This window comes from Oncorhynchus kisutch, linkage group LG30 (genome assembly GCF_002021735.2).
Source record: "Oncorhynchus kisutch isolate 150728-3 linkage group LG30, Okis_V2, whole genome shotgun sequence".
Classification (NCBI taxonomy): Eukaryota; Metazoa; Chordata; class Actinopteri; order Salmoniformes; family Salmonidae; genus Oncorhynchus; species Oncorhynchus kisutch.
In genome coordinates this window covers 17,974,684-18,001,375 of record NC_034203.2, presented here as the reverse complement: position 1 = coordinate 18,001,375, position 26,692 = coordinate 17,974,684, and the positions used below count along the sequence as shown (strand labels likewise).

Sequence of the window (26,692 nt, the reverse complement as noted above, 5' to 3'; positions counted from 1 at the left end):
GGGATTAGTGGAAACTACTCCAGGACAATTATAATCTGAGTTCTGCCCAGACTCCTTATCTCACTCCACTCATAATTGGACCCATGTAGAAGAAGTGTGGAAACAACAAGGTTTGTGTCCCAAGTGGTACCCTATTATCCTATGTACTGCCCCCATAGGGCTCTGGTCCAAAGGAGAGCACTATGTAGGGAAAAGGTTCCTTTTGGGATACAACCGATGCTCGAGTTGGCTAATGTAAAAACACAGCAAGCTATAACAATAGATGTGTATTTCTGTTCTATTTAAAACTCAGTTATTACTAAATTAAATGGGTACTTTAGCCACCATTACCTATTTTGACTCATACAATCTATAATGCGTAAAATATGTCCAACAGAACATATGTAGAATTCAAAAATCTTGAAGGTGGGCACTTTGCAAAAACCTAACTCACTCTCCCCTATCTGATCACAGTAGATATCAATCTATCTCAGTGTTCTGAGAGAATCCATTTCAGAACAGAATTGTGAAATGGAGTAACTCTCTACCTGACCAATGCAAGGCCAAGGAGTGGGAGATGGGGGCAGAAGTAGCAGTGCAGCACCAGACATTATCTGAATATGCCTTATTTGTGTCCCAAATGTACCCTATTCCCCACATAGGGGTCTGGTAAAAAGTACTGCACTATGGGCCTGGTCAAAAGTAGTGTCCTTCATAGGGAAGAGGGTGCCCTTTGGGACACAACCCTTCTCTCTCACAACAGCAGTTCAATTGGTGATAATAGGGGTCCATTCTGGCTAGGTATTGAATTCCCTCCTCCCTCGCTCTCATCTCGGTCTCTCTCACCAGACGCGTTGAGCTCATCCCTGCCATTTTGATTGACGGTGTGAATGTGACACAGTCATTGAGGCAGAATTACTGCTGAATCAATAACAGAGAGAGGAGAGACACTCCACAGCGTATTTAATAGAGAGGTAGCAGAGAATGGTAATGTTCACGAGTGGAGCCCAGGAGAGCCAGCCAGTCAGAGTGGGTCCTAAGAATGGAGGCATCGGTAACGGTGCTTTTTCAACTGGTGCATAAAGGTGCTTTATAAGTGCCGAGCACAGAGAATAAAGAATTAGTCCGTTTGTTTGCGCTACGGTCACTATTTCTCTTTCACACAGAATCTGTCAAAATATTTAATTATGCTCTAAGGAAAGTGTACTTCTTCACCCATGGTGCTTTGCTGTAGCAGCCCACGAGGAAACACTCAAATAAAGGACAATTTAAACTATCAAAAATAATCTCACAGTCTGAGATCATGGCTGCTTTCCAAATGGAACTCTATTCCCTATATACTGCACTACTGTTAACCAGAGACTATGGGCCCTATTGGAGGCACTACCTGCCCTATGGGCCCTGGTCAAAACTAATTCACTACATAGGGAATCATTTGAGTCAAACCCATAGAAAGAAGGGAACTTACATCTGAGATTCCAGCCTCCAGAATGATCACCTTGGCCTCCTTCTCCACTGCATCCTTCTGGCGAACTGTGAAAGGGAGAAACAGCAGCCTTTGTGAGACAGAGGCGTCAATCACTCTTACAGTAGAATGTGTGGAGGAGGTGGCAGTAAGAGAAGCAGCCGTCACTCCCAGAGGAAACAGACAGGCCACGCCTGCGTTCCAAATAGCACCCTGTTCCCTATATAGTGCATTACTTTTGATAGAAGCCTATAGTACACTATATAGGCAATAGGGAGCCATTGGGGATGAATTCACAGACAGATCTCTACTGTCTAGAAAAGAAGTGTCTACAAAACAAGGTCAAGACTATGAAGGACATTATTAGATGTCTTTCTATCGGTACATTTTTCCTCAATGTAATCTAACAGTGCAAGTTATTAACCAATTAGATCGAGTAGAAATAGATTAGTAGATAACAAGTACAGGTAGATTTACCTAAAGGTTTATTTACCTCTCGTACTGAACTAGCAATAAGCATCTTCTCTGACTGAATTCTCTGAGTTATATCTCTTTTTGCAAGAGTTGAATATTAAGGCAAATCCTCCCCGAAATAGATTGATAAAACTCCTGTTGAACCTTCCTTCCTCTGCCTTAAGAGGAAATCATTTTGAGGTTTAATTGACATTTGACAGGACTCATTTTACAGGAAGAACAAAATGTTATGAAAAACTGTTCATAAATTAATTCACTATGTTTTCCATGTGAAAGCACCTCCTTTGTTGACACATCCGGCAGATAAAGGATATGCAAATAACCTGGGGAGAGCTCGACTGCGTCTCAAATGGCACCCTATTCCCTTTATAGTGCACTTCATTTTACCAGCGCTCATAGGGCTCTGGTCAGAAGTAGTTCCCATAGGGCTCTGGTCAAAAGTAGTGCACTATGTAGGGAACAGGGTGCCATTTGCGACGCAAACCCTCAACTCTATATAATGTTAATCTAATTAGTGTTTTAATCAATCACAGCAATTATTTGCTCTCGCCAATTTATACAGAGTCCCGTATAATTACGTTGTGCGGCTTCAGATGGGTAATTTGATTGAGGTTCTCTACCTCCTTGGTAAACTGAACTCTGAACCCGAGGAGGGGAGTGTGACCACCTTGTCTGCCGCGGTCGGTCCTGTCAAAGAGGACGTCTTAATAATGCTGTCACAGCACACCACCTGGGCTACACACACACTTAGTGATGAGCACTTTCTGTTTCCACTGAACCGTTTCCACTGAACCGTTTCCACTGAACCGTTTCCACTGAACCAGTCAGTCTACAACTCCATGACCATCACACCACTGTTCAGTCAATGCACCGCAGAGAGGACACTAGGGCGCAGATAGTGGTAACGTATTGCCTTTGCAAGTGAGGTTTAATTCACAAAGACATGCCCATGAAAGACATGGACATTAAAACACAGACAAGATCAATTAACTACAACCACACACCACAGCCTGATGAGCATACAATAAACAATCAAACAGGCAAACAAATAAATATTCAAACAAGTAAACAGACAAATGAACATGAAAAGACTCCCCATGCTGTCCATGGGAGGGATCCAACACAGCAACAAGTGTGACTTCTCTTCCTCGTACTAGGATGTTCATAGTGAGGGTGAGTTAATTAAAGCCAGCCAGTCTCTCATTAGACAATACTTTTGTCATCCCAACACCACAGTGCGGAGCATGGCTCCCCCACATCCAGCCTCCTATCTCCTCTCCTCTCATTTTTCCTCTCCTTTCCTCTTCTCCTGTCCTGTCCTCTTCTCTTCTCTTTTCTCATCTCATCTCCTCTTCGTTCTCCTCTTCTATCTTCTCCTCTCTCCTTTTCCCCTTCATCTCCTCTCCTTTCTCCTCTCATCTTTCTCCTCTCATCTTTCTCCCCTCCTCTCCTCCCCTCTACTTTCTCCTCTCCTTTCTCCCCACTCATCTTCTCTCCTCCTCTCTCCTCTCCAAACGAGCAGCAGCCCAACTAGAGCTCAGCCATAATGAGCAGGCTAGTTTGTACCACAGTGAGTGATTCCAAATCACAACCTGCATGGACGGATCTTTGAAACTACTAACAAACTACAAAAAGGGCGAGGGCAAATTGGCAATTGTGTTTACAGTTTGCACACCTGCAGGTTTTGAAATAAGTCTGAGACATGATATGACACATTTTGAATAGAAATAGCAAAAGTTAACTACACAGATTCTCATTGCATGTCCTGTAAGAAATCCATATTCACATCATTCCATTCTACATATACCATTGTCAGTACGCTCCATCTAATGCCGAATGTCACATTTCCAATACATGTTGAATAAGAAACAGGGGGTACCAGGAGAAAAATAGCTTATTCTTCATCAAAAAAAATACATAGGGGTTTCATTTGTCACCCTGGCCTTCATGTCCTGAGTTCTGCTTTATGTTAACTCAATGTATCAGAGGCGCCTTGAGGGGAACAAAGTAGACAGGAATCAAAAAATGCTCCATTTTTCACCATTGACTGAAGGAAAAGGCCTGGGTCTATGAGTTCACAGCCCAGAATGGGATGCTGTGTCGCACCAGGGACTGTTTCTGAGCACATTTAAGGGCGGTAATGAGAAGAAAACAACCGCCATCCTTCAAAGGCGAGGAGCGAAGAGGCACAACACCATCGCTTGCTGACACACTACACGGATGTAATCACATTACCTGATCATGATAGCAGTGATCCCTGAACAAATTAAAATATAGCACAGCGTGTTTTCATCTCTGAAATGTTGTTTTAGCCAAGTAACAATATCACTGTCTTGTGACTTTAAAACAATATTACGAGATAGAGAGAAGGGAGAGAGAGAAAAAGACAACCATGGTAAGTTATAGTATTTCTATTTTTCCTGCCTGAACCTTCATTTTGTGCAAAGACTCTTTCCCCATCCCCAACAACCGGCTATCCATGACAGCCCGTTGCAAATACAGATGTCAAAACTAATTCCAGAGTCATTTTTCTAAATGTTTTAATTAGATATTATATTTGGGGGTCTCACTTGCATTAATTTGATTTCTGAAATCAACATTTCAGCCTTTAATCTGTTTCAAATGATGTTTTCCTCCAATCTCCAACACCCTACCCTTATTGCCTCCAGTAATATAAACTGCAATATGAAGCAATGAGCAATTAGAGAAGACTTAGAGCATCACAAAGACAATGCAATATGTCATAAAATTAAAAGCAGGGGGTAAAATGGCATCCCAGGCCAGCTGGGGCAAGGAGCCATTACCTCTCTGTGGAGGAGGAGAGAGCAGTACTCCATCACACACGGTCTACATCCCAAATGACACCCTATTCCCTGTATAGTGCCATAGAGCTTTGGTCAAAAGTTGTGCACTATGCAGGTAATAGGGTTACATTTGGGACGCAGGCACCGTCTGCCAGCTGAATAATGGCAAACAAGCAGAGCACCATCTCTATCTAAACATTTATCATCACTCTCCACTGTTCCACTGCTGTACAGCTCGTCACGGCATCACAGCACATGGGAGAGGACATAGTGGTCACAGTATAGAGTTGTACTGGGAGAGGTATCGATAAAGCATCTGTTGTTATTGGGGTCTGGCTTACAACGGTATTGGAATGATTTTCATGTCACATTTTACACACGTTACTGCAACTATTGTAATTCCAAATAACTAAGAACATATTTGTGGTTGTTGTGTAATGATGTGCTTGGTCTCGATAACACAGCAGCCAATGAAGAAGGTGAGCAATTTTGTGCCTCCAAGCCCTTTATTTTGTTCTGCATATTTTCTTTGGGTATTGGATGGTGACATTTTACAGAATGTTGCCACCCCACATTGGCAGTTATGTTTCTGTTGCAGTTAAATGCAGGTTCTAAACAGTGATGAGAATGTCCACAAAACATCTGATTAAGCTCTTAATGGGGCTGCGTTCCAAATGGCACCCTACAACTTATATAGTCCATGACTTTGACCAGAACCCTGGTCTAAAGTAGTGCACTATATAGGGAATACAGTGCCATATAGGAGGCGGCCTATGACACAAACAACCCTCCTACACAGGGTAAACAACAACACCCATGAACTGAGGCTACTGCACAAACAAGTCACACAGACTAGGACATCACAGCCTCGCCTTCCAACAGCAGATTCACAAATGTTCAGGAAGGGAGGCAGGGAGAGACGGAGAGACGGAGCATTTAGTTTTGATAAGTGGAGGTGATGATGATTCACACATAGCAGGTAAGCAGCTAAAACTGGGACAGACTGTATCAGCCCATCAAAAGGCAGCACTCACAAAGACAGAATCATAAAGACATTGCACTTCATTGTCAAATAGTCAAGCTACCTTTTCTGCTTACCATAACACTGCTTACCATAACACTGCTTACCATGACACTGCTTTCTATAATAATGGCTGTACTAGCAACACAAACCATGCCCATCAGTGGGCTGTGACAGTGACAGTAGTCTAGCCTGTTAGCCAGTACAGAACACTAGCAGCTGTAGACATAACACCACAGGGACTCCCAGGAAAGTCTCCTGATAACACCAAACACCTTGTCTACATTCCAAATGGCACCCTATTCCTTATTTAGTGCACTATGTTCTCTACTTTTGGCCAGAGCACATGGGCCCTGGTCAAAAGTAGTGCACTATGGAATAGGGTGCCATTTGAGATGCAGACAAGGTGTTTGGTGTTATCAGGAGAGTTTGTCCCAGACAGCTGACTCTTAGACCCGTCCTTCAGGAACCATTAACACACCACTTCCCACATAAACAGGCCTGAGCCAATTTTATTTATTTATTTATTTTTATTTTATTTTACCTTTATTTAACCAGGTAGGCAAGTTGAGAACAAGTTCTCATTTACAATTGCGACCTGGCCAAGATAAAGCAAAGCAGTTCGACAGATAAAACGACACAGAGTTACACATGGAGTAAAAACAAACATACAGTCAATAATGCAGTATAAACAAGTCTATATACAATGTGAGCAAATGAGGTGAGAAGGGAGGTAAAGGCAAAAAAGGCCATGATGGCAAAGTAAATACAATATAGCAAGTAAAATACTGGAATGGTAGTTTTATTGGACACTGGGAGGAAGGAGATATACACAGTTTATTAGGTACACCACCTCGTTCATGAAAATGGATCGCTCCAACAGACAATGAGCCACGTGGCCATGGTTTGCTATATAAAGCAGGCAGTCAGGCATCGAGGCATTCAGTCACTGTTCGACTGAATGTTAGCATGGGCAAAATGAGTGACCGAAGCAACTTTGAGAGTGGTATGATCATCGGCGCCAGATCCTGTATCTCAGATATATACGACCTCCTGGGCCTTTCACGCACGATAGTATCTAGGATCTACTAAGAGTTGTGCAACTAACAAAAAACATCCAGTCTGCGGCAGTCCTGTGGACGAAAACAGCTCATGGATGAGAGAGGCCGAAGGAGAATGCCAAGAATCGTGCAAGCTAAAAGGCGGGCCACAGACAAATAACGGCGCAGTACAACAGTGGTATGCAGTACGACATCTTGGAACGCAGAAATCGTTGATCCTTGTCAAGGACGTGCTATTGCAGCAGACAACTACACCGGGTTCCACTCCTATCAGCTAAAAACATCCTTGACAAGGATCAACGAGTTCTGGGTTGCATCACAGCCTGGTACGGCAACTGCCAGCCTCCGATCGCAAGGCACTACAGAGGGTAGTGCGTACGGCCCAGTACATCATTGGGGCCAAGCTTCCTGCCATCCAGGACCTCTATACCAGCTGGTGTCAGAGGAAGGCCCTAAAAATTGTCAAAGACCCCAGCCACCCCAGTCATAGACTGTTCTCTCTACTACCGCATGGCAAGTGGTACCGGAGAGCCAAGTCTAGGACAAAAAGGCTTCTCAACAGTTTTTACCCCCAAGCCATAAGACTCCTGAACAGATAATCAAATTGCTACCCAGACTATTTGCATTGTGTGCCTCCCCCCAACCCCTCTTTTATGCTGCTGCTACTCTCTGTTTATCATTTATGCATAGTCACTTTAACTATACATTCATGTACATACTACTTCAATTGGTCCGACCAACCAGTGCTCCCGCACATTGGCTAACCGGGCTATCTGCATTGTGTCCCGCCACCCACCACCCGCCAACTCCTCTTTTACGTTACTGCGACTCTCTGTTCATTATATATGCATAGTCACTTTAACCATATCTACATGTACATACTACCTCAATTAGCCTGACTAACCGGTGTCTGTATGTAGCCTCGCTACTTTTATAGCCTTGCTACTGTATATAGCCTCGCTACTGTATATAGCCTCGCTACTGTATATAGCCTTGCTACTGTATATAGCCTTGCTACTGTATATAGCCTTGCTACTGTATATAGCCTCGCTACTGTATATAGCCTCGCTACTGTATATAGCCTCGCTACTGTATATAGCCTCGCTACTGTATATAGCCTTGCTACTGTATATAGCCTCGCTACTGTATATAGCCTCGCTACTGTATATAGCCTTGCTACTGTATATAGCCTTGCTACTGTATATAGCCTTGCTACTGTATATAGCCTCGCTACTGTATATAGCCTCGCTACTGTATATAGCCTCGCTACTGTATATAGCCTCGCTACTGTATATAGCCTTGCTACTGTATATAGCCTTGCTACTGTATATAGCCTCGCTACTGTATATAGCCTTGCTACTGTATATAGCCTTGCTACTGTATATAGCCTTGCTACTGTATATAGCCTCGCTACTGTATATAGCCTTGCTACTGTATATAGCCTTGCTACTGCATATAGCCTTGCTACTGTATACAGCCTCGCTACTGTTATTTTTCACTGTTGATTTTATTTCTTTATTTACCTATTGATCACCTTATACTTTTTTTGCACTATTAGTTAGAGGCTGTAAGTAAGCATTTCACTGTAAGGTCAACTGTTGTATTTGGCACACGTGACGAATAAACTTTGATTTGAAAACAAGAAGCTGCTCCAGTGGGCACGCGATCTCCAACACTGGACAATTGAGGAAAAACATAACTTGGAACATGACAAAGAGTTCAGTTTACTTGATTGGCCTGCACAGTCCCCAGACCTCAACCCAATAGAGCATCTTTGGGATGAGACGGAATAGGCTGTTCGCAGCATGAATGTACCACCGTCCAGTCTGAAGACCTTAAGCATGATGGGATGTTAATTACTTCATTAACTTAAGGAACCACACCTGTGTAGGAGCACCATCTTTCAATCTATTTGGCATCCCTCAATTATTTGTGTTTCCTTTCCTTTACCTGTAGAATACATCCCAAATGGCACCCTATTCCCTATATAGTGTGCTAGTTTTGACTAGGGCCCAATAGGCTACCATTTGGGATGCAAACATAGCCTAGTACTCAGTAGGAAGTCATTTGAAGCCGCAGTATGATACAGTTTCCTTCAGACTGAAGATATGGGAAAATTTGAGAACCACTTATTGGCAGGAAAATTCACATAGACTGACAGCACTTAACACCTCTCGCTCGCTCCCTCTCTCTCCCTCCCTCCTCCCTCCCTCCCTCCTCCCTCCCTCTCCCTCCCTCGCTCCTCTCTCCCTCCCTCCCCCCTTCCCTCCCCTCCTCCCTCCCCCTCCTCTCACTTCCTCCCTCCCTCCACTCTCTCCCTCCCCTCACTCACTCCCTCGCTCACTCCCCTCCCCTCTCTCCCTCCCCTCTCTCCTCTTTCTCTCTCCTCCATTTTAGCACCTCCGATGGGTGACCTTTATGTCTGACTCAATTCTCCAGCTGATTGAGTGGATGCATCCCAAATGACCTTTATAGTGCACTACGTTTGACCAGTGCCTCATTTGGGACGGGCTCAGTGAGTGAGGACCGGCAGCAGCCAGCTCCTGCTCGCTCAAATATTATTGCTGCATGATCACTCAAGCATTTTAAAGACCATCTGACAGCCCAATGCATTTCAATGGTCCAATAAAGGCTAGAGTAAAGATAGACAAATATTTAGGGTTCAAACTGTAAAATGGTTCATTCATAGTGTGAGAAAAGCATAATTGTATTTTTAACGGATGTTATGCAGAGGTGTAAGCAGAGAAATTGACAAAACGCTACACAAGGTTATCTGGTACTTTCAAATGTGTCTGTAGCCTATCAGTGTGTGTGTGTTGGAGTGCATGCATGCGTGAACGTGTGTATCTGCCTGCCTACCTGCATGTGTGTGTGTGTGTGTGTGTTAGTGAAGCACAGCAGAGACTTAAAGCCTTCTGGCACAGTTCCATGGTCAAGGCCATCTCTGCAGGAGATGCACTCACTGGGGAGCTTGCTGTACAGTCAGAGCCTTTCCACAAAATTCACACTCACAGGGAATGTCTCCTATTATTGCTGCAGGGAGGACAGGGGCTGACACACTGGGTATTTCCTTGAGCTTTCAATTGTTTCCAAGCCCTGGATGCCTCCAAACCCAATGTTAAAAGGCTATATCTTAGTCTGTGCTGGTTTTGTTCATATTGTTCATATTATGGCAATTGTCCTCGGTTTTTCAGACAGTGACTTCTGCTTATTATAAACAATCCATTCTGTATGACAGTCTTTTGTGTCAAATAATCAATATGTGCACACACGTTCGAAAATAGAATACTTAGTAGTAAGAAAATAAACACAGCAGGAATGAATTCAACTTGCATATTGCTCAGAGCTCTGACAACGGTGTTACACATGCTTGGCATGTCAAGTCCAACCAGATGATTTCACTAGTCTTTTAGCACAGTCGTCCTGTGAGGTCTGTACATTTCCTGCATTTCCCTGTGCCAATAACACTGCATTCTGGGACAGCTGTACACACTCGAGTGGACACCTGGAGACCGCAGTGATGTCACTAAGAGGACAGGACAGCAGGGGAGCACACCTGGATCACCATAGCCCAGGGCCACAGACAGACACAGGTGCTGATGAGTAAATCTGTGTTAACAGAGGCTTCACGTCAATACGCGATCCTCCCAGGACAAGTCCCCCTGTCCTGCGGCACATAATTACAAACCCGGGTACTAGCTGGAGGAAGAAGATGTGATCCGTTGAAAGGTCTACACAAATCCCATGGCAGTGGATGGAACTATCAAGGGACATCTGGGTGAAGAGATAGCAGTGGAGGACTGTCACTTTTTCCCCCCCCACACGCAGCAGCCTAAAAGAAGATACATTGTAATGGCTGAAACCATATGAATACCTTCAGGAGGTACGGGAGGCTGGAGACTGGCCAGACGCTGCCTGTATGAGCGGTTAGATCGCTGGCTCGCTCACTTCGTTTTCCCCTAAGAAATGGAGCCCACGGAGTCCAGATTGTAAATAAAAGAAAGCCTAGGGCAAACCTGGCTGGCTCTGACTCCTGCCTGGCTCTTCAGACGCTAGCTGACTACAAAACCAAGGCACTAGGCAGTGTAGTGAGTCACTGGCAGCATAGCGCTGGCAGGCAGTGCCTACTCAGTGTAAACTCCCTAACTCTGTAGGACGGTATCAAAGGATGAGAGAAGCAGAGCTCCGTACCCCCTAGAGCACATATCCAAGGCCTAGCTATACCTGGAGGAGAGGAGAAACCAGTTTACCACACTGTGTTGAAACCTAGTAGATCTGTACTGGTCCAGGGAGACGCTGCATTTCTGTCTACCTCCTACACCTCTGACATTAGGTCAGCCACATAACGAGAATATGTTCATGAATATTCTCCTCTGCTATACGAGAATATGACGCCCTCGATACCCCTCCCCCACTCTTCTCTTCTCCTGCCCCACCTTCAATGGTGTTTCTTCTGGAGTGGAGCCTGTGTGTGTGTGTGTGTGTACGCTTCCAGACACTGAAATGAGCTGTCTCTGTTTCCCGTCTGCCCATCGGCAAGTGGGTACTACTTGTTCAGACACTGAGCTGTACTAGAGGTCTTCTCTCTCTCTCTCTCTCTCTCTCTCTCTCTCTCTCTCATACAAACACACAGCCAAATTGAAGGTATTAGCCAGCCTACTGATGTCCCCACGAGAGAAGACAGAGGAGGGTGAGGTGTACACTGAACACACCCACGTTCTAACCCTCCGAACTGAGTCAGGAAAAGGCTCACCGAAAAAAGAAAAGAACACAAAATATACCACAGAATCCTAGAAAATATTAGATTCCTATTTCAAGGAATCCCCCGTATCAGACGGTAGGCACTTGAAATCCAGCCATTACATTTTCATTTAGATGACTAAGGCTACGTTCCAAAGGGCACCCTATTCCCTACATAGTGCACTAATTTTGACCAAAGCCATATGGGCCCTGGTCAAAACTAGTGCACTACTGTGTATATGGAATAGAGTACCATTTGGGATGCTACCATGGCGGTTGTGATTTCTTGGGGAAATAGAAGTCAGACAGTTGATCTAGAACCCAAGGTGACCTCATTAACAGCATTTGTTCCGGTTGTCATGACAAATCAAACGCCGTGTCACTCAAACCCAGCAAGCCAATAGGAAACCCTGACACTGTCTGCTGGAATTCTCTTTGTCCGGCAGAGCTAAACTACAATGCCAATTGGGACGCAACCAGAAAAGGCAAAGATGACCCATAGTTGACCTGGCTGTATCAACACTCAGATACATCCATGAGCTAAGGTTGCTAAGTTTACACACTGTGGCTGCAAAGCAGAGTTTATTCATCACGTTGTTAGGCAGTCTTCTCAGCACCTTGTGATCTCTAGAATAGCTATGTTGGCGCTATATCACTGTAAACGACATAAAAATGGACAGTTACTGCATTACAACATTACTGTAACAACCAATCTTATGAGCATAGATTTACACCTTTACTGCTTAATTTCACCTAGGAAATGTCTATTACAACTCAGAATTACTGCATTGAAATCCATTATTAAAAGGGGAAAGTGGAAACTATCTTGTAGGGTACTTAGCTAGGTTTCATAATAGAATGAGCAATTGTGAGTAACTTCTCATATTTTCTTCACAAAGAGCGAGATTACATTTAGTTTCAAATAAAACATATAAATACATTATATATACTGCATAAACTGGGTGCTTCGAGCCCTGAATGCTGATTGGCTGACAGCCATGGTATACCAGACTGTATACCACGGGTATGACAAAACATTTATTTTTACTGCTCTAATTATGTTGCTAACCAGTTTATAATAGCAATAAGGCACCTTGGGGGTTTGCGGTATCTGGCCAATATACCACAGCTAAGGGCTTTATCCAGGCACTCCGCGTTGCTTCGCGCTTAAGAACAGCCCTTAGCCGAGGGAAACAGGCCATATTTCACACACCCTCGTGCCTTATTGCTTAAGGGAACCACACTGACCTAATTTACCTGTACTGTATATAAGAATATGAATATTTATATATGAATAGTGTGTGAATAGTGTTTTTGTTGTCTATTAGTGTCTTTCCTATATATAACTTTTTTTATTTACATTTTATGGTAATGTCTTACGTTTTTCTTGTGTATTACTGTTCTGTGCTTTGTCATGTATTTGTACATTTTATGTGGATGCCAGAAAGAGTAACTGCTGCATGTGCTGTGTCTAATGGGGATCCTAATAAACTTAACACTGAGCAGTCACAAAGAACGTTTACTAAGTGCGTTGTTTTAATACTGACAGGATCGAAAGAAAGGCAGGGCTGCTCTCTGATCAGCTTTCTCCATTCAAATCTTACCGTCACATTAAAATGATTCCATAATGCTGACGATGGATCAGCTCCTAGAGAGATATCACCTCACGGCTGCAAATATTTGAGGCGGCTTATTCTAATGCTTACACTATAATAATCCACTAAATCACAGGTTTATTTGGAATATCATTGCGCACATGTTGTTACACATCATGAATTAAATTGAGGCACATTTTACAATACCTTAAAAATAGAACTCGGTTGACTGAACATGAAATTGATTTCAATATATTAGGCCAATGTGGCCTATAGCCCTGCTGTATACAGTGCTTCGGAAAGTATTCAGACCACTTGACTTTTTCCACATTTTGTTACGTTACAACCTTAATCTAAAATTGTTTAAATAGAAAAAAATTACTCAGCAACCTACACACAATACCCCATAATGACAAAGCAAAAACAGGTTTATAGACATTTTTGCAAATGTATTCAAATATCTTATTTGCATAAGTATTCAGACCCGTTGTTATGACTCGAAATTGAGCTCAGGTAGATCCTGTTTCCATTGATCCTTCTTGAGATGTTTCTACAACTTGATTGGAGTCCACCTGTGGTAAATTCAATTGATTGGACATGATTTGGAAATGTGCACATCTGTCTATATAAGGTCAAAGCAAAAAAATCTAAGCAAATTTTATTTGTCACATACACATGGTTAGCAGATGTTAATGCGAGTGGAGCGAAATGCTCCACTCGTCGTGTTTGGAGGACAAAGAATGCTGAGTTGCATCCAAAGAACACCATACCTACTGTGAAGCATGGGGGTGGAAACATCATGCTTTGGGGCTGTTTGTCTGCAAAGGGACCAGGACGACTGATCCGTGTAAAGGAAAGAATGAATGGGGCCATGTATCGTGAGATTTTGAGTGAAAACCTCCTTCCATCAGCAAGGGCATTGAAGATGAAACGTGGCTGGGTCTTTCAGCATGACAATGATCCCAAACACACCGCCCGGGTAACGAAGGAGTGGCTTCGTAAGAAGCATTTCAAGGTCCTGGAGTGGCCTAGCCAGTCTCCAGATCTCAACCCCATAGAAAATCTTTGGAGGGAGTTGAAAGTCTGTTGTCCAGCAACAGCCCCAAAACATCACTGCTCTAGAGGAGATCTGCATGGAGGAATGGGCCAAAATACCAGCAACAGTGTGTGAAAACCTTGTGAAGACTTACAGAAAACGTTTGACCTCTGTCATTGCCAACAAAGGGTATATAACAAAGTATTGAGATAAACATTTGTTATTGACCAAATACTTATTTTCCACCATAATTTGCAAATAAATTCACAAAAAATCCTACAATGTGATTTTCTGGATTTTTTTTCTCATTTTGTCTGTAATAAATTACAGGCCTCTCTCATCTTTTTAAGTGGTAGAACTTGCACAATTGGTGGCGGACTAAATACTTTTTTGCCCCACTGTACATACGAGATGAGTAATGTAGGGTATGTAAACATAAAAGTGGCATAGTTTAAAGTGGCTAGTGATACATGTATTACATAAAGATGGCAAGATGCAGTAGATGATATAGAGTACAGTATATACATATACATATACATATGAGATGAGTAATGTAGGGTATGTAAACATTATATTAAGTGGCATTGTTTAAAGTGGCTAGTGATACATTTTTTATATCAATTCCCATCAATTCCATTATTAAAGTGAGCTGGAGTTGAGTCAGTATGTTGGCAGCAGCCACTCAATGTTAGTGATGGCTGTTTAACAGTCTGATGGCCTTGAGATAGAAGCTGTTTTTCAGTCTCTCGGTCCCTGCTTTGATGCACCTGTACTGACCTCGCCTTCTGGATGATAGCAGGGTGAAAAGGCAGTGGCCTGGTTGTTGTCCTTGATGATCTTTTGGCCTTCCTGTGACATCGGGTGCTGTAGGTGTCCTGGAGGGCAGGTAGTTTGCCCCCGGTGATGCGTTGTGCAGACCTCACTACCAGCTGGAGAGCCTTATGGTTGTGGGCGGAGCAATGGTTGTGGTTGTGTGGGTGGACCAATTCAGTTTGTCCGTGATGTATACGCCGAGGAACTTAAAACTTTCTACCCTCTCCACTACTGTCCCATCGATGTGGATAGGGGGGTGCTCCCTCTACTGTTTCCTGAAGTCCATGATCATCTCCTTCATTTTGTTGACTTTGAGTGTGAGGTTATTTTCCTGACACCACACTCTGAGGGCCCTCACCTCCTCCCTGTAGGCCGTCTCATTGTTGTTGGTAATCAAGCCTACCACTGTAGTGTCGTCCGCCAACTTGATGATTGAGTCTGTGGACCTATTGGGGCGGTAAGCAAATTGGAGTGGGTCTAGAGTGTCAGGTAGGGTGGAGGTAATATGGTCCTGGTCTCTCAAAGCACTTCATGATGACGGAAGTGAGTGCTACGGGGCGGTAGTCATTTAGCTCAGTTACCTTAGCTTTCTTGGGAACAGGAACAATGGTGGCCCTCTTGAAGCATGTGGGGACAGTAGACTTGGATAAGATTGATTGAAAATGTCAGTAAACACACCAGCCAGCTGGTCTGCGCATGCTCTGTGGATGCGGCTGGGGTTGCTGTCTGGGCTTGTAGCCTTGCGAGGGTTAACACGTTTATATGTTTTACTCACGTCGGCTGCAGTAAAGAAGAGTCCGCAGGTTTTGATAGAGGGCCATTTCAGTGGCACTGTATTGTCCTCAAAGCGAGCAAAGAAGTTATTTAGTCTGTCTGGGAGCAAGACATCCTGGTCCGCGATGGGGCTGGTTTTCTTTTTGTAATCCGTGATTGACTGTAGACCCTGCCACATACCTCGTGTCTGAGCCGTTGGGCCTCTACTTTGTCTCTATACTGACGCTTAGCTTGTTTGATTGCCTTGTGGAGGGAACTGTTTGTATTCGGTCATGTTTCCGGTCACCTTGCCCTGGTTAAAAGCAGTAGTTCACGCTTTCAGTTTCGAGCGAATGCTGCCATCAATCCACGGTTTCTGGTTTGGGAATGTTTTAATAGTTGCTGTGGGTACGACAGCCGATGCACTTTCTAATGGACTCGCTCACCAAATCAGCGTATTCATCAATGTTGTTGTTGGACGCAATGCGGAACATATTCCAATCCACGTGATCGAAGCAGTCTTGAAGCGTGGAATCAGATTGGTCGGACCAGCGTTGAACAGACCTGAGCGCAGGAACTTCCTGTTTTAGTTTCTGTCTATATGCAGGAAGCAACAAAATGGAGTTGTGGTCAGCATTTCCGAAAGGAGGGTGGGGGAGGGCCTTATATGCGTCGCGGAAGTTAGAATAACAATGATCCAGGGCTTTACCAGCCCTGGTTGCACAATCGATATGCTGATAGAATTTATGGAGTCTTGTTTTCAGATTAGCCCTGTTAAAATCCCCAGCTACAATGAATGCAGCCTCAGGATATGTGGTTTCCAGTTTACATAGAGTAAAAGAAAGGGCCATCGATGTGTCTGCTTGAGTTGTAATATGCCTCTCATTATAATCAAAGAGAATTCTCTTGGTAGATAATGCGGTCGACATTTGATTGTGAGGAATTCTAAGTGAGGTGAACAGAAGGACTTGAGTTCCTGTATGTTGTTATAATCACACCACGTCTCGTTAATCATACGGCATACCCCCCCGCCCTTCTTCTTACCAGAAAGATGCTTGTTTCTGTAGGCGCTATGCGTGAAGAAACCAGCTGGCTGCACCGACTCCGATAGCGTCTCTCGAGTGAGCCATGCTTCCGTGAAGCAAAGAACGTTAGAGTCTCTGATGTCTCTCTGGAATGCTACCCTTGCTCGGATTTTATCAACCTTGTAGTCAAGAGACTGGACATTGGCGAGTAGTATGCTAGGGAGTGGTGCGCGATGTGCCCGTCTCCGGTGCCTGACCAGAAGACCACTTCGTTTGCCCCTTTTACAGCGACGTTGTTTATGTTTGCCGGCTGGGATCCGATCCATTGTCCTGGGGGGAAGGCAAAACACAGGATCCGCTTCAGGAAAGTCATATTCCTGGTCGTAATGATGGTGAGTTGACGTTGCTCTTATATTCAGTAGTTCCTCCCAACTGTATGTAATGAAACCTAATATTACCTGGGGTACCAATGTAAGAAATAACACGTAAAAAATAAATAAATACTGCATTGTTTCCTAGGAACGCGAAGCGAGGCGGTCATCTCTGTCGGCGCCGGAACAAGCCATGAGGTCGAAGGAATTGTCTGTAGCTCTCTGAGACAGGATTGTGTCGGGGAACAGATCTGGGGAAGGGTACCAAAAAATGTCTGCAGCATTGAAGGTCCCCAATAACACAGTGGCCTCCATCATTCTTAAATGTAAGAAGTTTGGAACCATCAAGACTCTTCATAGAGCTGGCCGCCCAGCCAAACTGAGCAATCGGGGGAGAAGGGCCTTGGGCCGGGAGGTGACCAAGAAACCGATGGTCACTCTGACAGAGTTCCTCTGTTGAGATGGGAGAACCTTCCAGAAGGACAACCATGTCTGCAGCACTCCACCAATCAGGCCTTTATGGTAGTGGCCAGACAGAAGCCATTCTTCAGTAAATGGCCCGATTGGAGTTCGACAAAAGGCACCTAAAGACTCTCAGCCCATGAGAAACAAGATTCCCTAACGGTGAAGCATGGTGGTGGCAGCATCATGCTGTGGGGATGTTGGACGGCATGGACTGGGAGACTAGTCAGGTTCAAGGGAAAGATGAACAAAGCAAAGTACAGAGAGATCCTTGATGGAAACCTGTTCTAAAATGTTATATTACATTTTTTTAAATATCAATTAGGAACATTTCTAAAAACCTGTTTTTGATTTGTCATTATTGGGTATTTTGTGTAGATTGATGAGGGGAAAAACAATTTAAATTAATTTTAAAATAAGGCTGTAAAGTTACAAAATGTGGAAAAAGTCAAGTGGTCTAAATACTTTCATTTTCTGTATATATATTTTTTTTATTGCAATCACCTCAGGTTTCATTTGAAGCATATTTTTATCCTTTGTTTGTTCAATTGCAAAGACATTGGCAACTTTGTATTCCGGCAGTCATAGATAGACAGATAAACAGTTTGATTATATGTTTAGCTTAGATCTTCTGTGTATAAAGTAATGCAGACAGGCAAAAAATGTTTTACCTTTATTTAGTCAGTTTACAATGACGGCCTACCCCGGACAAACTCTAACCCGGACGACGCTGGGCCAATTGTGCGACCTCCTTATGGAACTACCAACCATGGCCGGTTGTGATACAGACTGGAATCGAACCAGGGTCTGTAGGGACGCCTCTAGCACTGAGATGCCGTGCATTAGACCGCTGCGCCACTCGGGAGCCCAAAAGCATGTTAAGCTTAAGTTCATCGTTAGAACCTTTGTAGGAGCTTTGTTAAATCTAACAACGCACTTAGCTGTTCTACGAGTGGCCTGAGGCAGTTGATAAATAACTTGCATTTTCAAGTGCTACTTTACTAACAAAGGTTTTTGGAAACACTTCGGAGGTTGAACTCCTATGAAGGTTCTAACGATGAACTAAACCTTAACATGCTTTTGGGAAACCAGGCCCAGGACAGTAGTGTTCTAACTGTTTTGGGAAACCAGGCCCAGACCAGTAGTGTTCTAACTGTTTTGGGAAACCAGGCCCAGGACAGTAGTGTTCTAACTGTTTTGGAAAACCAGGCCCAGACCAGTAGTGTTCTAACTGTTTTGGAAAACCAGGCCCAGACCAGTAGTGTTCTAACTGTTTTGGAAAACCAGGCCCAGACCAGTAGTGTTCTAACTGTTTTGGAAAACCAGGCCCAGACCAGTAGTGTTCTAACTGTTTTGGGAAACCAGGCCCAGACCAGTAGTGTTCTAACGGTTTTTGGAAAACCAGGCCCAGACCAGTAGTGTTCTAACGGTTTTGGGAAACCAGACCCAGACCAGTAGTGTGCTAACTGTTTTGGGAAACCAGGCCCAGACCAGTAGTGTTCTAACAGTTTTGGGAAACCAGACCCAGACCAGTAGTGTTCTAACGGTTTTGGGAAACCAGACCCAGACCAGTAGTGTGCTAACTGTTTTGGGAAACCAGGCCCAGACCAGTAGTGTTCTAACGGTTTTGGGAAACCAGACCCAGACCAGTAGTGTGCTAACTGTTTTGGGAAACCAGGCCCAGACCAGTAGTGTTCTAACGGTTTTGGGAAACCAGACCCAGACCAGTAGTGTTCTAACGGTTTTGGGAAACCAGACCCAGACCAGTACTGTGCTAACTGTTTTGGGAAACCAGACCCAGACCAGTAGTGTTCTAACTGTTTTGGGAAACCAGACCCAGACCAGTAGTGTTCTAACTGTTTTGGGAAACCAGGCCCAGACCAGTAGTGTTCTAACGGTTTTGGGAAACCAGACCCAGACCAGTAGTGTTCTAACGGTTTTGGGAAACCAGACCCAGACCAGTACTGTGCTAACTGTTTTGGAAAACCAGGCCCAGACCAGTAGTGTGCTAACTGGCTGCTGTAGCTGTTCCTGGCTCCTGCCTCTGGTGAAGCTGTGTATATATGTGTGTGTGTGTGTGTGTGTGTGTGTGTCAGCAGCGTGAGATCCTACTAGTTAACGAGTGAACATATCAGCCTTGGCAGAGCCATTATGCATGACTTGGTCTCCTGCCAACAGTGGAGCCACGGCAGGGTGTGTGTGTGTGTCGTGAGTGTGTGTATGTATTTGTGTGTTTGTGTGCTTGCATTTGGGTGTGTGTGTTTGTGTTTATGAGTACCTGCTTGCATTTGTTTGCGTGTGTGTGGTGGGTTGAAAGGGGAAGGGGGTGGTGGCGGTGGCACAAAGATGGGTAGCACCTGGCAGAGGGGGATCCAATGGCGTGCACATGTGTCTGAAGGAATGTGCCATCACAGATCCAATGCACTACAGCTGTACCAAATCACAATATGCAAAGCTATGGACTCTGCACCACATCACAGCACTAAGGCATCATGGCTGCTTCTGGATTCACAATGGTTGCGTTACAAATGGTTTACTAAATGTAACGATACAATGTTTACACTTGAATATTGGGTCACCTCAACCTCATTTAATTAAGCCCAATGTTTATGATTAAATTACAGGTCACAGTAAATGGCTAACCAAACACATTGTTAATGACAGTTATTGCTGTTCTGATATACAACAAATCCGTTATTAGACCTGAAATCCCTCAACTCACAAAAATCAGTTCTCTGCTGGAAAATCTGATTTGCATGACTTAAATTACATTTGGAAATGCAATATGGGGATAAAGTCAACAATGAAATTGTCTGCTGCAGCAAAGGTCAGTGATATGTCTGGGACAGAGGATTGTTGTCATATCACTTCTGGTTGTAATTCCACTAGTCAACACATTGGTGAGAAATAACGACTTTCTCATAAGAAGACTTGGAAAGTGTTGCATTGGATCCTTGAAGCGCAAATAGCATTATATTGTCTATTATACTGGTACCAACACAGCATTTCACACAGGAGTAATACTAGTACTTTAACTGTGCCAAAACAGAAGAAATAACCCCGAAAGAGTATAAACAATGTCAATTAGACAAAAACATTGTTTTCTCATTAATCAGTTCATGCAAATACTGTATAACTTCCTAAAATCACTGAACACAACAGGTGCTTATTAGAGACAGGCTAACTGTTTAACTGTTTAATTCCAGAATTCACTTCCAGCATTTTAATCAATGTATTAATTTCCTGCGCTAATGTGTTATAATTTACACACTGTGTCATGTTTGTGTCTTAGTATGCTTCTATTTTTTTTTTAAAGAAGATATACAGTATATATATATACACATATGTTTCCTTGACAGAATAATTATGCTCCTCTTTGACTGTGCATTTTTAGGGGTCTGTACTCCTGAAGTTGTTGACAGTTTTTGTGCTTACCAGTAAACTAGCAGTAATTAGCTGTTAACAGCCAATGGCCAGCAGTTTCTTACTGGCGATAAAAGTGGATGATTGCCATCATTTAAAAAAAAGACATTATTGAATTCTTTAACGTAACAAATCAAGCATTACAATTCATAAAACATGCATGGTAATTCATGGAATCCTCAAAAACTATTCATTTACATATAGTATTTTATTGAAACGTTTATTTTCTGAAATGTGTGCCGTTCCCCAGTGGCAGTTCTAGCTTGTATGGCTCCCTGGGTGAACCACTCCCAACTGTCATTTTTATTCAGATATTTGGAATAACACAAATAAATAACCATAAAATTTAAAACTATATAAATATATACAAAAACAAGGCTCATAAATATCAAAAAGAAGTAACAAAGACAAATAGAAACAAATTCGTGTTGATTTGGCACTCGAGCATCAACACATTACCCTTCCCCCAACACTGTCAACCAAGAGTCAAGACTAAACCAATTCACCTTGGTGGTGTGCAGACTGGTTATATATTATTCTTAACGATTTCGCACAAACCAGAAAAAAATGCTACAATATGTCTGTGAAACTATATATTCACAGGATTATGAATGAATTGTGGTTTATTTGGTAGCATTTCATAGTGTGATTTGACTAATTGCTTTAGTACTATACGAAGTTATAGGTGCGCTATTTGATAGATTCCCGTGCTCCCTCTACCTCGGGCCTCCAGTGGGGAGACCTGAGGTCAACCTACCCCCGCCCCATCTCGTACTTCTAGGTGGGAGACCTTCCCAGGTAGTAGCCTGCCTAGCTCACAAACTAGAATCAGGGCGCCCACTCCGACAAGGTTAATTGAACCACAGTCCCACACGGTGACATGATATCATTGTCGTGACGTGCAAACGAGCAATAGAAAACCGCGCAAATGTCACCATTCAGATTTTATGTTGTACAGGCTCCCCATGCCGCCACTGCGTTGCCCGGCCATTTAAAGGGACAGGCGACTATTCAAGACTCAGCTTTTAATATACATTTTATGGGAAACAGTAATTACAAATACTTTATTTGTTTTCTGTAGAAAAATTCTGTGCAATATCCTGTCACTAGACTTTCACAGTAAAAAAAATGCTCGCACATTCCCAATACTGGTTTTGCATTATAAAGAGGTTTCATTTGATTCCTCAACCAGGTTTAGGCTCAATATGATTTATTTGCAGCATTATTGAAAAGTCTAGATTCTCCTCTACTATGATCAAGACTGCTAGTGTTCAACATGACATATACTGGCTCTCTAATTAAAAAGAAAAGCAACCTATTTGAACCTCACTTTAATATGTCATTGTTTTTGTTTCTATGCGTGTTTCATCATGTGATGTTGATGATGATCTGTTCAGCAGGTAGGGGGAACGGGCTGCACAGCTTGACGTGAGCCATAGACTGAATACCAAATCAAATTGTATTTGTCACGTGTGCCAAATACAATACTAATTCCACTAATTAGTTTTTAACAAGGCACACCTTTTAATTGAAATGCATTTCAGGTGACTGACTACATAATGAAGCTGGTTGAGAGAATGCCAAGAGTGTGCAAAGCTGTCATCAAGGCAAAGGGTGGCTACTTCGAAGAATCTATATAAAATCATTTTTGTTTAACACTTTTTTTGTTACTATATGATTCCATATGTGTTATTTAATAGTTTTGATGTCTTCACTATTATTATATTCTAAAATAGTAAAAATAAAGAAAAACACTTGAATGAGTAGGTGTGTCCAAACTTTTATACACACATACATCAGTACAGAGTCAATGTGCGGGGACACAGGTTAGTCGAGGTAATTGAGGTAAAGGTAAAGTGACTATGCATTGATAATAAAAGTTAAGATGCCTTTTGGACCTAGACCTGGACCTCGCTGCAACTGCACGGTACTGCTTGCTGTGCGGTCGCAGAGAGACTAGGGTGGCTGTAGTCTTTGGCAATTTTTAGGGCCTTCCTCTGACACCACCTGGTATAGAGGTCCTGGATGGCGGGAAGCTTGGCCCCAGTGATGTACTGGACCGTACGCATTACCCTCTGTAGCACCTTGCAGTCGGTGGCCGAGCAAGTTGCCATACCAGGCGGTGATGCAACCAGTCAGAATGCTCTCGATGGTGCAGCTGTAGAACTTTTTGAGGATCTGAGGACCCATGCCAAATCCTTTCAGTCTCCTGAGTGGGAATAGACGTTGTCGGTGATCAGGCCTACCACTGTTGTGTCATGGGCAAACTTAATGATGGTGTTGGAATCGTGCTTGGCCATGCAGTCATGGGAGAACAGAGAGTGCATGAGGGGCTGAGCACACACCCCTGAGGAGCCCCCGTGTTGAGGATCTGTGTGGCAGATGTGTTGTTACCTACCCTTACCACCTGGGGGCGGCCCGTCAGGAAGTCCAGGATCCAGTTGCACAGGGAGGTGTTTAGTCCCATCGTCCTTAGCTTGGTGATGAGCTTGAGGGCACTATGGTGTTGAACGCTGAGCTGTAGTCAATGAATAGCATTCTCACGTACACTACCGTTTAAAAGTCACTTAGAAATGTCCTTGTTTTTTAAAGAAAAGTATCCCGGAGTCGCCTCTTCACTGTTGATGTTGAGACAGGTGTTTTGCGGACTTGTGAGGCATCAGTTTCTCAAACTAGACACTCTAATGTAATTGTCCTCTTGTTCAGTTGTGCACCGGGGCCTCCCATTCCTCTTTATATTCTGGTTAGAGCCAGATTGTGCTGTACTGTGAAGGGAGTAGTAGACAGCGTTGTACGAGATCTTCAGTTTCTTGGCAATTTCTCACATGAAATAGCCTTAATTTCTCAGAACAAGAATAGACTGACGAGTTTCAGAAGAAAGCTCTTTGTTTCTGGCCATTTTGAGCCTGTAATCGAACCCACAAATGCTGACGCTCCAGATACTCAACTAGTCTAAAGAAGGCCAGTTTTATTGCTTCTTTAATCAGGACAACAGTTTTCAGCTGTGATAACATAATTGCAAAGGGGTTTTCTAAAGATCAATTAGCCTTTTAAAATGATAAACTTGGATTAGCTAACACAACGTGCCATTGGAACACAGGATTGATGGTTGCTGATAATAGGCCTCTGTACGCCTACAGTATGTATATATTACATAAAAAATCTGTCATTGCCAGCTACAATAGTTATTTACCACATTAACAATGTCTACACAGTATTTCTGATCAATTTTATGAAAATGTGCTTTTCTTTCAAAAACAAGGACATTTCTAAGTGACCCCAAACATTTCAACGGTAGTGTAGGTGTTCCTTTTGTCCAGGTGGGAAAGTGTAGTGTGGAGTGCAATAGAGATTGCGTCATCTGTGGACCTGTTGGGGTGGTATGCAAATTGGAGTGGGTCTAGGGTTTCTGGGATAATGGTATTGATGTGAGCCATGACCAGCCTTTCAAAGCACTTCATGAAACATTACAGACTCGGTCACGGACAGGTTGAAAATGTCAGTGAGGACACTTGCCAGTTGGTCAGTGCATGTTCGGAGTACACATCCTGGTAATCTGACTGGCCCTGCGGCCTTGTGAATGTTGACCTGTTTAAAGGACTTACTCACATTGGCTACGGAAAGCGTGATCACACAGTCGTCTGGAACAGCTGGTGCTCTCATCATGCATGCTTCAGTGTTGCTTGCCTCAAAGCGCGCATAGAATTCATTTGGTAGGCTCATGTCACTGGGCAGCTCGTGGCTGTGCTTCCCTTTGTAGTCTGTAATAGTTTGGAAGCCCTGCCACAAGCGACGAGCGTCGGAGCCAGTGTAGTACGATTCAATCTTAGTCCTGTATTGACACTTTGCCTGTTTGATGGTTTGTCGGAGGGAATAGCGGGATTTCTTATAAGCGTCCTGGTTAGAGTCCTACTCCTTGAAAGCAGCAGCTCTACCCTTTAGCTCAATGCAGATGTTGCCTGTAATCCACGTTCACTGTGAGGATGACGTCATTGATGCAGTTATTGATGAAGCCAGTGACTTGCTCTAAAAATTGTCTAAGACCCCAGCCACCCCAGTCATAGACTGTTCGCTCTACTACAGCATGGCAAGCGGTACCGGAGTGCCAAGTCTAGGACAAAAAGCTTCTCAACAGTTGTTACCAACCAAGACATAAGACTCCTGAACAGGTAATCAAATGGCTACCCAGACTATTTGCATTGTGTGCCTCCCCCCAACCCCTCTTTTTACTCTGCTGCTACTCTCTGTTTATCATATATGCATAGTGTTACGGCTTTCTAGGTGTGGTGAAGGAGAGTCGGACCAAACTGCAGCGTGTCGATTGCGATCCATATTTATTCAAACAAACGTAAACAATGAATAAACACTAAACACTACAAAAACAATAAACGTAACGAAAACCGAAACAGCCTATCTGGTGCAAACTAACAAAGAGTACACATAGGACACTAAGGACAATCACCCACGACAAACTCAAAGAATATGGCTGCCTAAATATGGTTCCCAATCAGAGACAACGATAAACACCTGCCTCTGATTGAGAACCACTCCAGACAGCCATAGACTTTGCTAGATAACCCATTAAGCTACAATCCCAATACCACCACCAAAACCCCAAGACAAACACACCACAATTACAAAAACCCCATGCCACACCCTGGCCTGACCCAATACATGAAGATAAACACAAAATACTTTGACCAGGGCGTGACACATAGTCACTTTAACTATACATTCATGTACATACTACCTCAATTGGGCCGACCAATCAGTGCTCCCGCACATTGGCTAACCGGGCTATCTGCATTGTGTCCCGCCACCTGCCAAACCCTCTTTTACACTACTGCTACTCTCTGTTCATCATATATGCATAGTCACTTTAACCATATCTACATACTACTTCAATCAGTCTGACTAACCCCGGTGTCTGTATGTAGCCTCGCTACTTTTAAAGCCTCGCTACTGTGTATAGCCTCGCTACTGTTATTTTTCACTGTTGTTTTATTTCTTTACTTACCTATTGTTCACCTAATATCTTTTTTTGCACTATTGGTTAGAGCCTGTAAGTAAGCATTTCACTGTAAGTTCTCCACCTGTTGTTTTTGTGCGCGATACCAATAATCTTTGATTTGATGTGGTGTATTCCTCAATGCCATCGGAAGAATCCTGGAACATATTCCAGTCTGTGCTAGCAAAACAGTGCTGTAGCTTAGCATCTGCATCATCTGACCACTTCCGTATTGAGCAAGTCACTGGTACTTCTTGCTTTAGTTTTTGCTTGTCAGCAGGAATCAGGAGGATAGAATTATGGTCAGATTTGCCAAATGGAGGGTGAGGGAGAGCTTTGTACGTGTCTCTGTATGTGGTGTAAGGGTGGTCTAGAGTTTTTTTTCCTTGGGTTGCACATGTACCATGCTGATAGAAATGAGGTAAAACGGATTTAAGTCCCTGTCCACTAAGAGCACACCTCTGGATGAGCATTTTCTTGTTTGCTTATGGTCTTATACAACTCGTGAGTGCTGTCTTACTGCCAGCATCTTAGACAGCTATGAAAAATATAAATGAAAACTCTCTTGGTAAATAGTGTGGTCTACAGCTTATCATGAGGTACCCTACCTGAGGCGAGCAAAACCTTGAGACTTCCTTAATATTAGATTTCGTGAAACATAA

At 43.4% G+C, this 26,692-nt stretch overlaps 1 protein-coding gene across 4 annotated transcripts in view; it reads right to left on the bottom strand.

Annotated features, from left to right (window-relative positions):
* LOC109875289 (receptor-type tyrosine-protein phosphatase N2-like) overlaps positions 1-26,692 on the bottom strand; it is a 144,708-nt gene that overhangs the window by 53,060 nt on the left and 64,956 nt on the right. For all 4 annotated transcript variants that reach the window (XM_020467592.2, XM_031809922.1, XM_031809921.1 and 1 more), the window contains one exon: positions 1,448-1,512. In XM_020467592.2, coding sequence (XP_020323181.1) covers positions 1,448-1,512 — 65 coding nt within the window. The remainder of the gene's footprint in view (positions 1-1,447; positions 1,513-26,692) is intronic.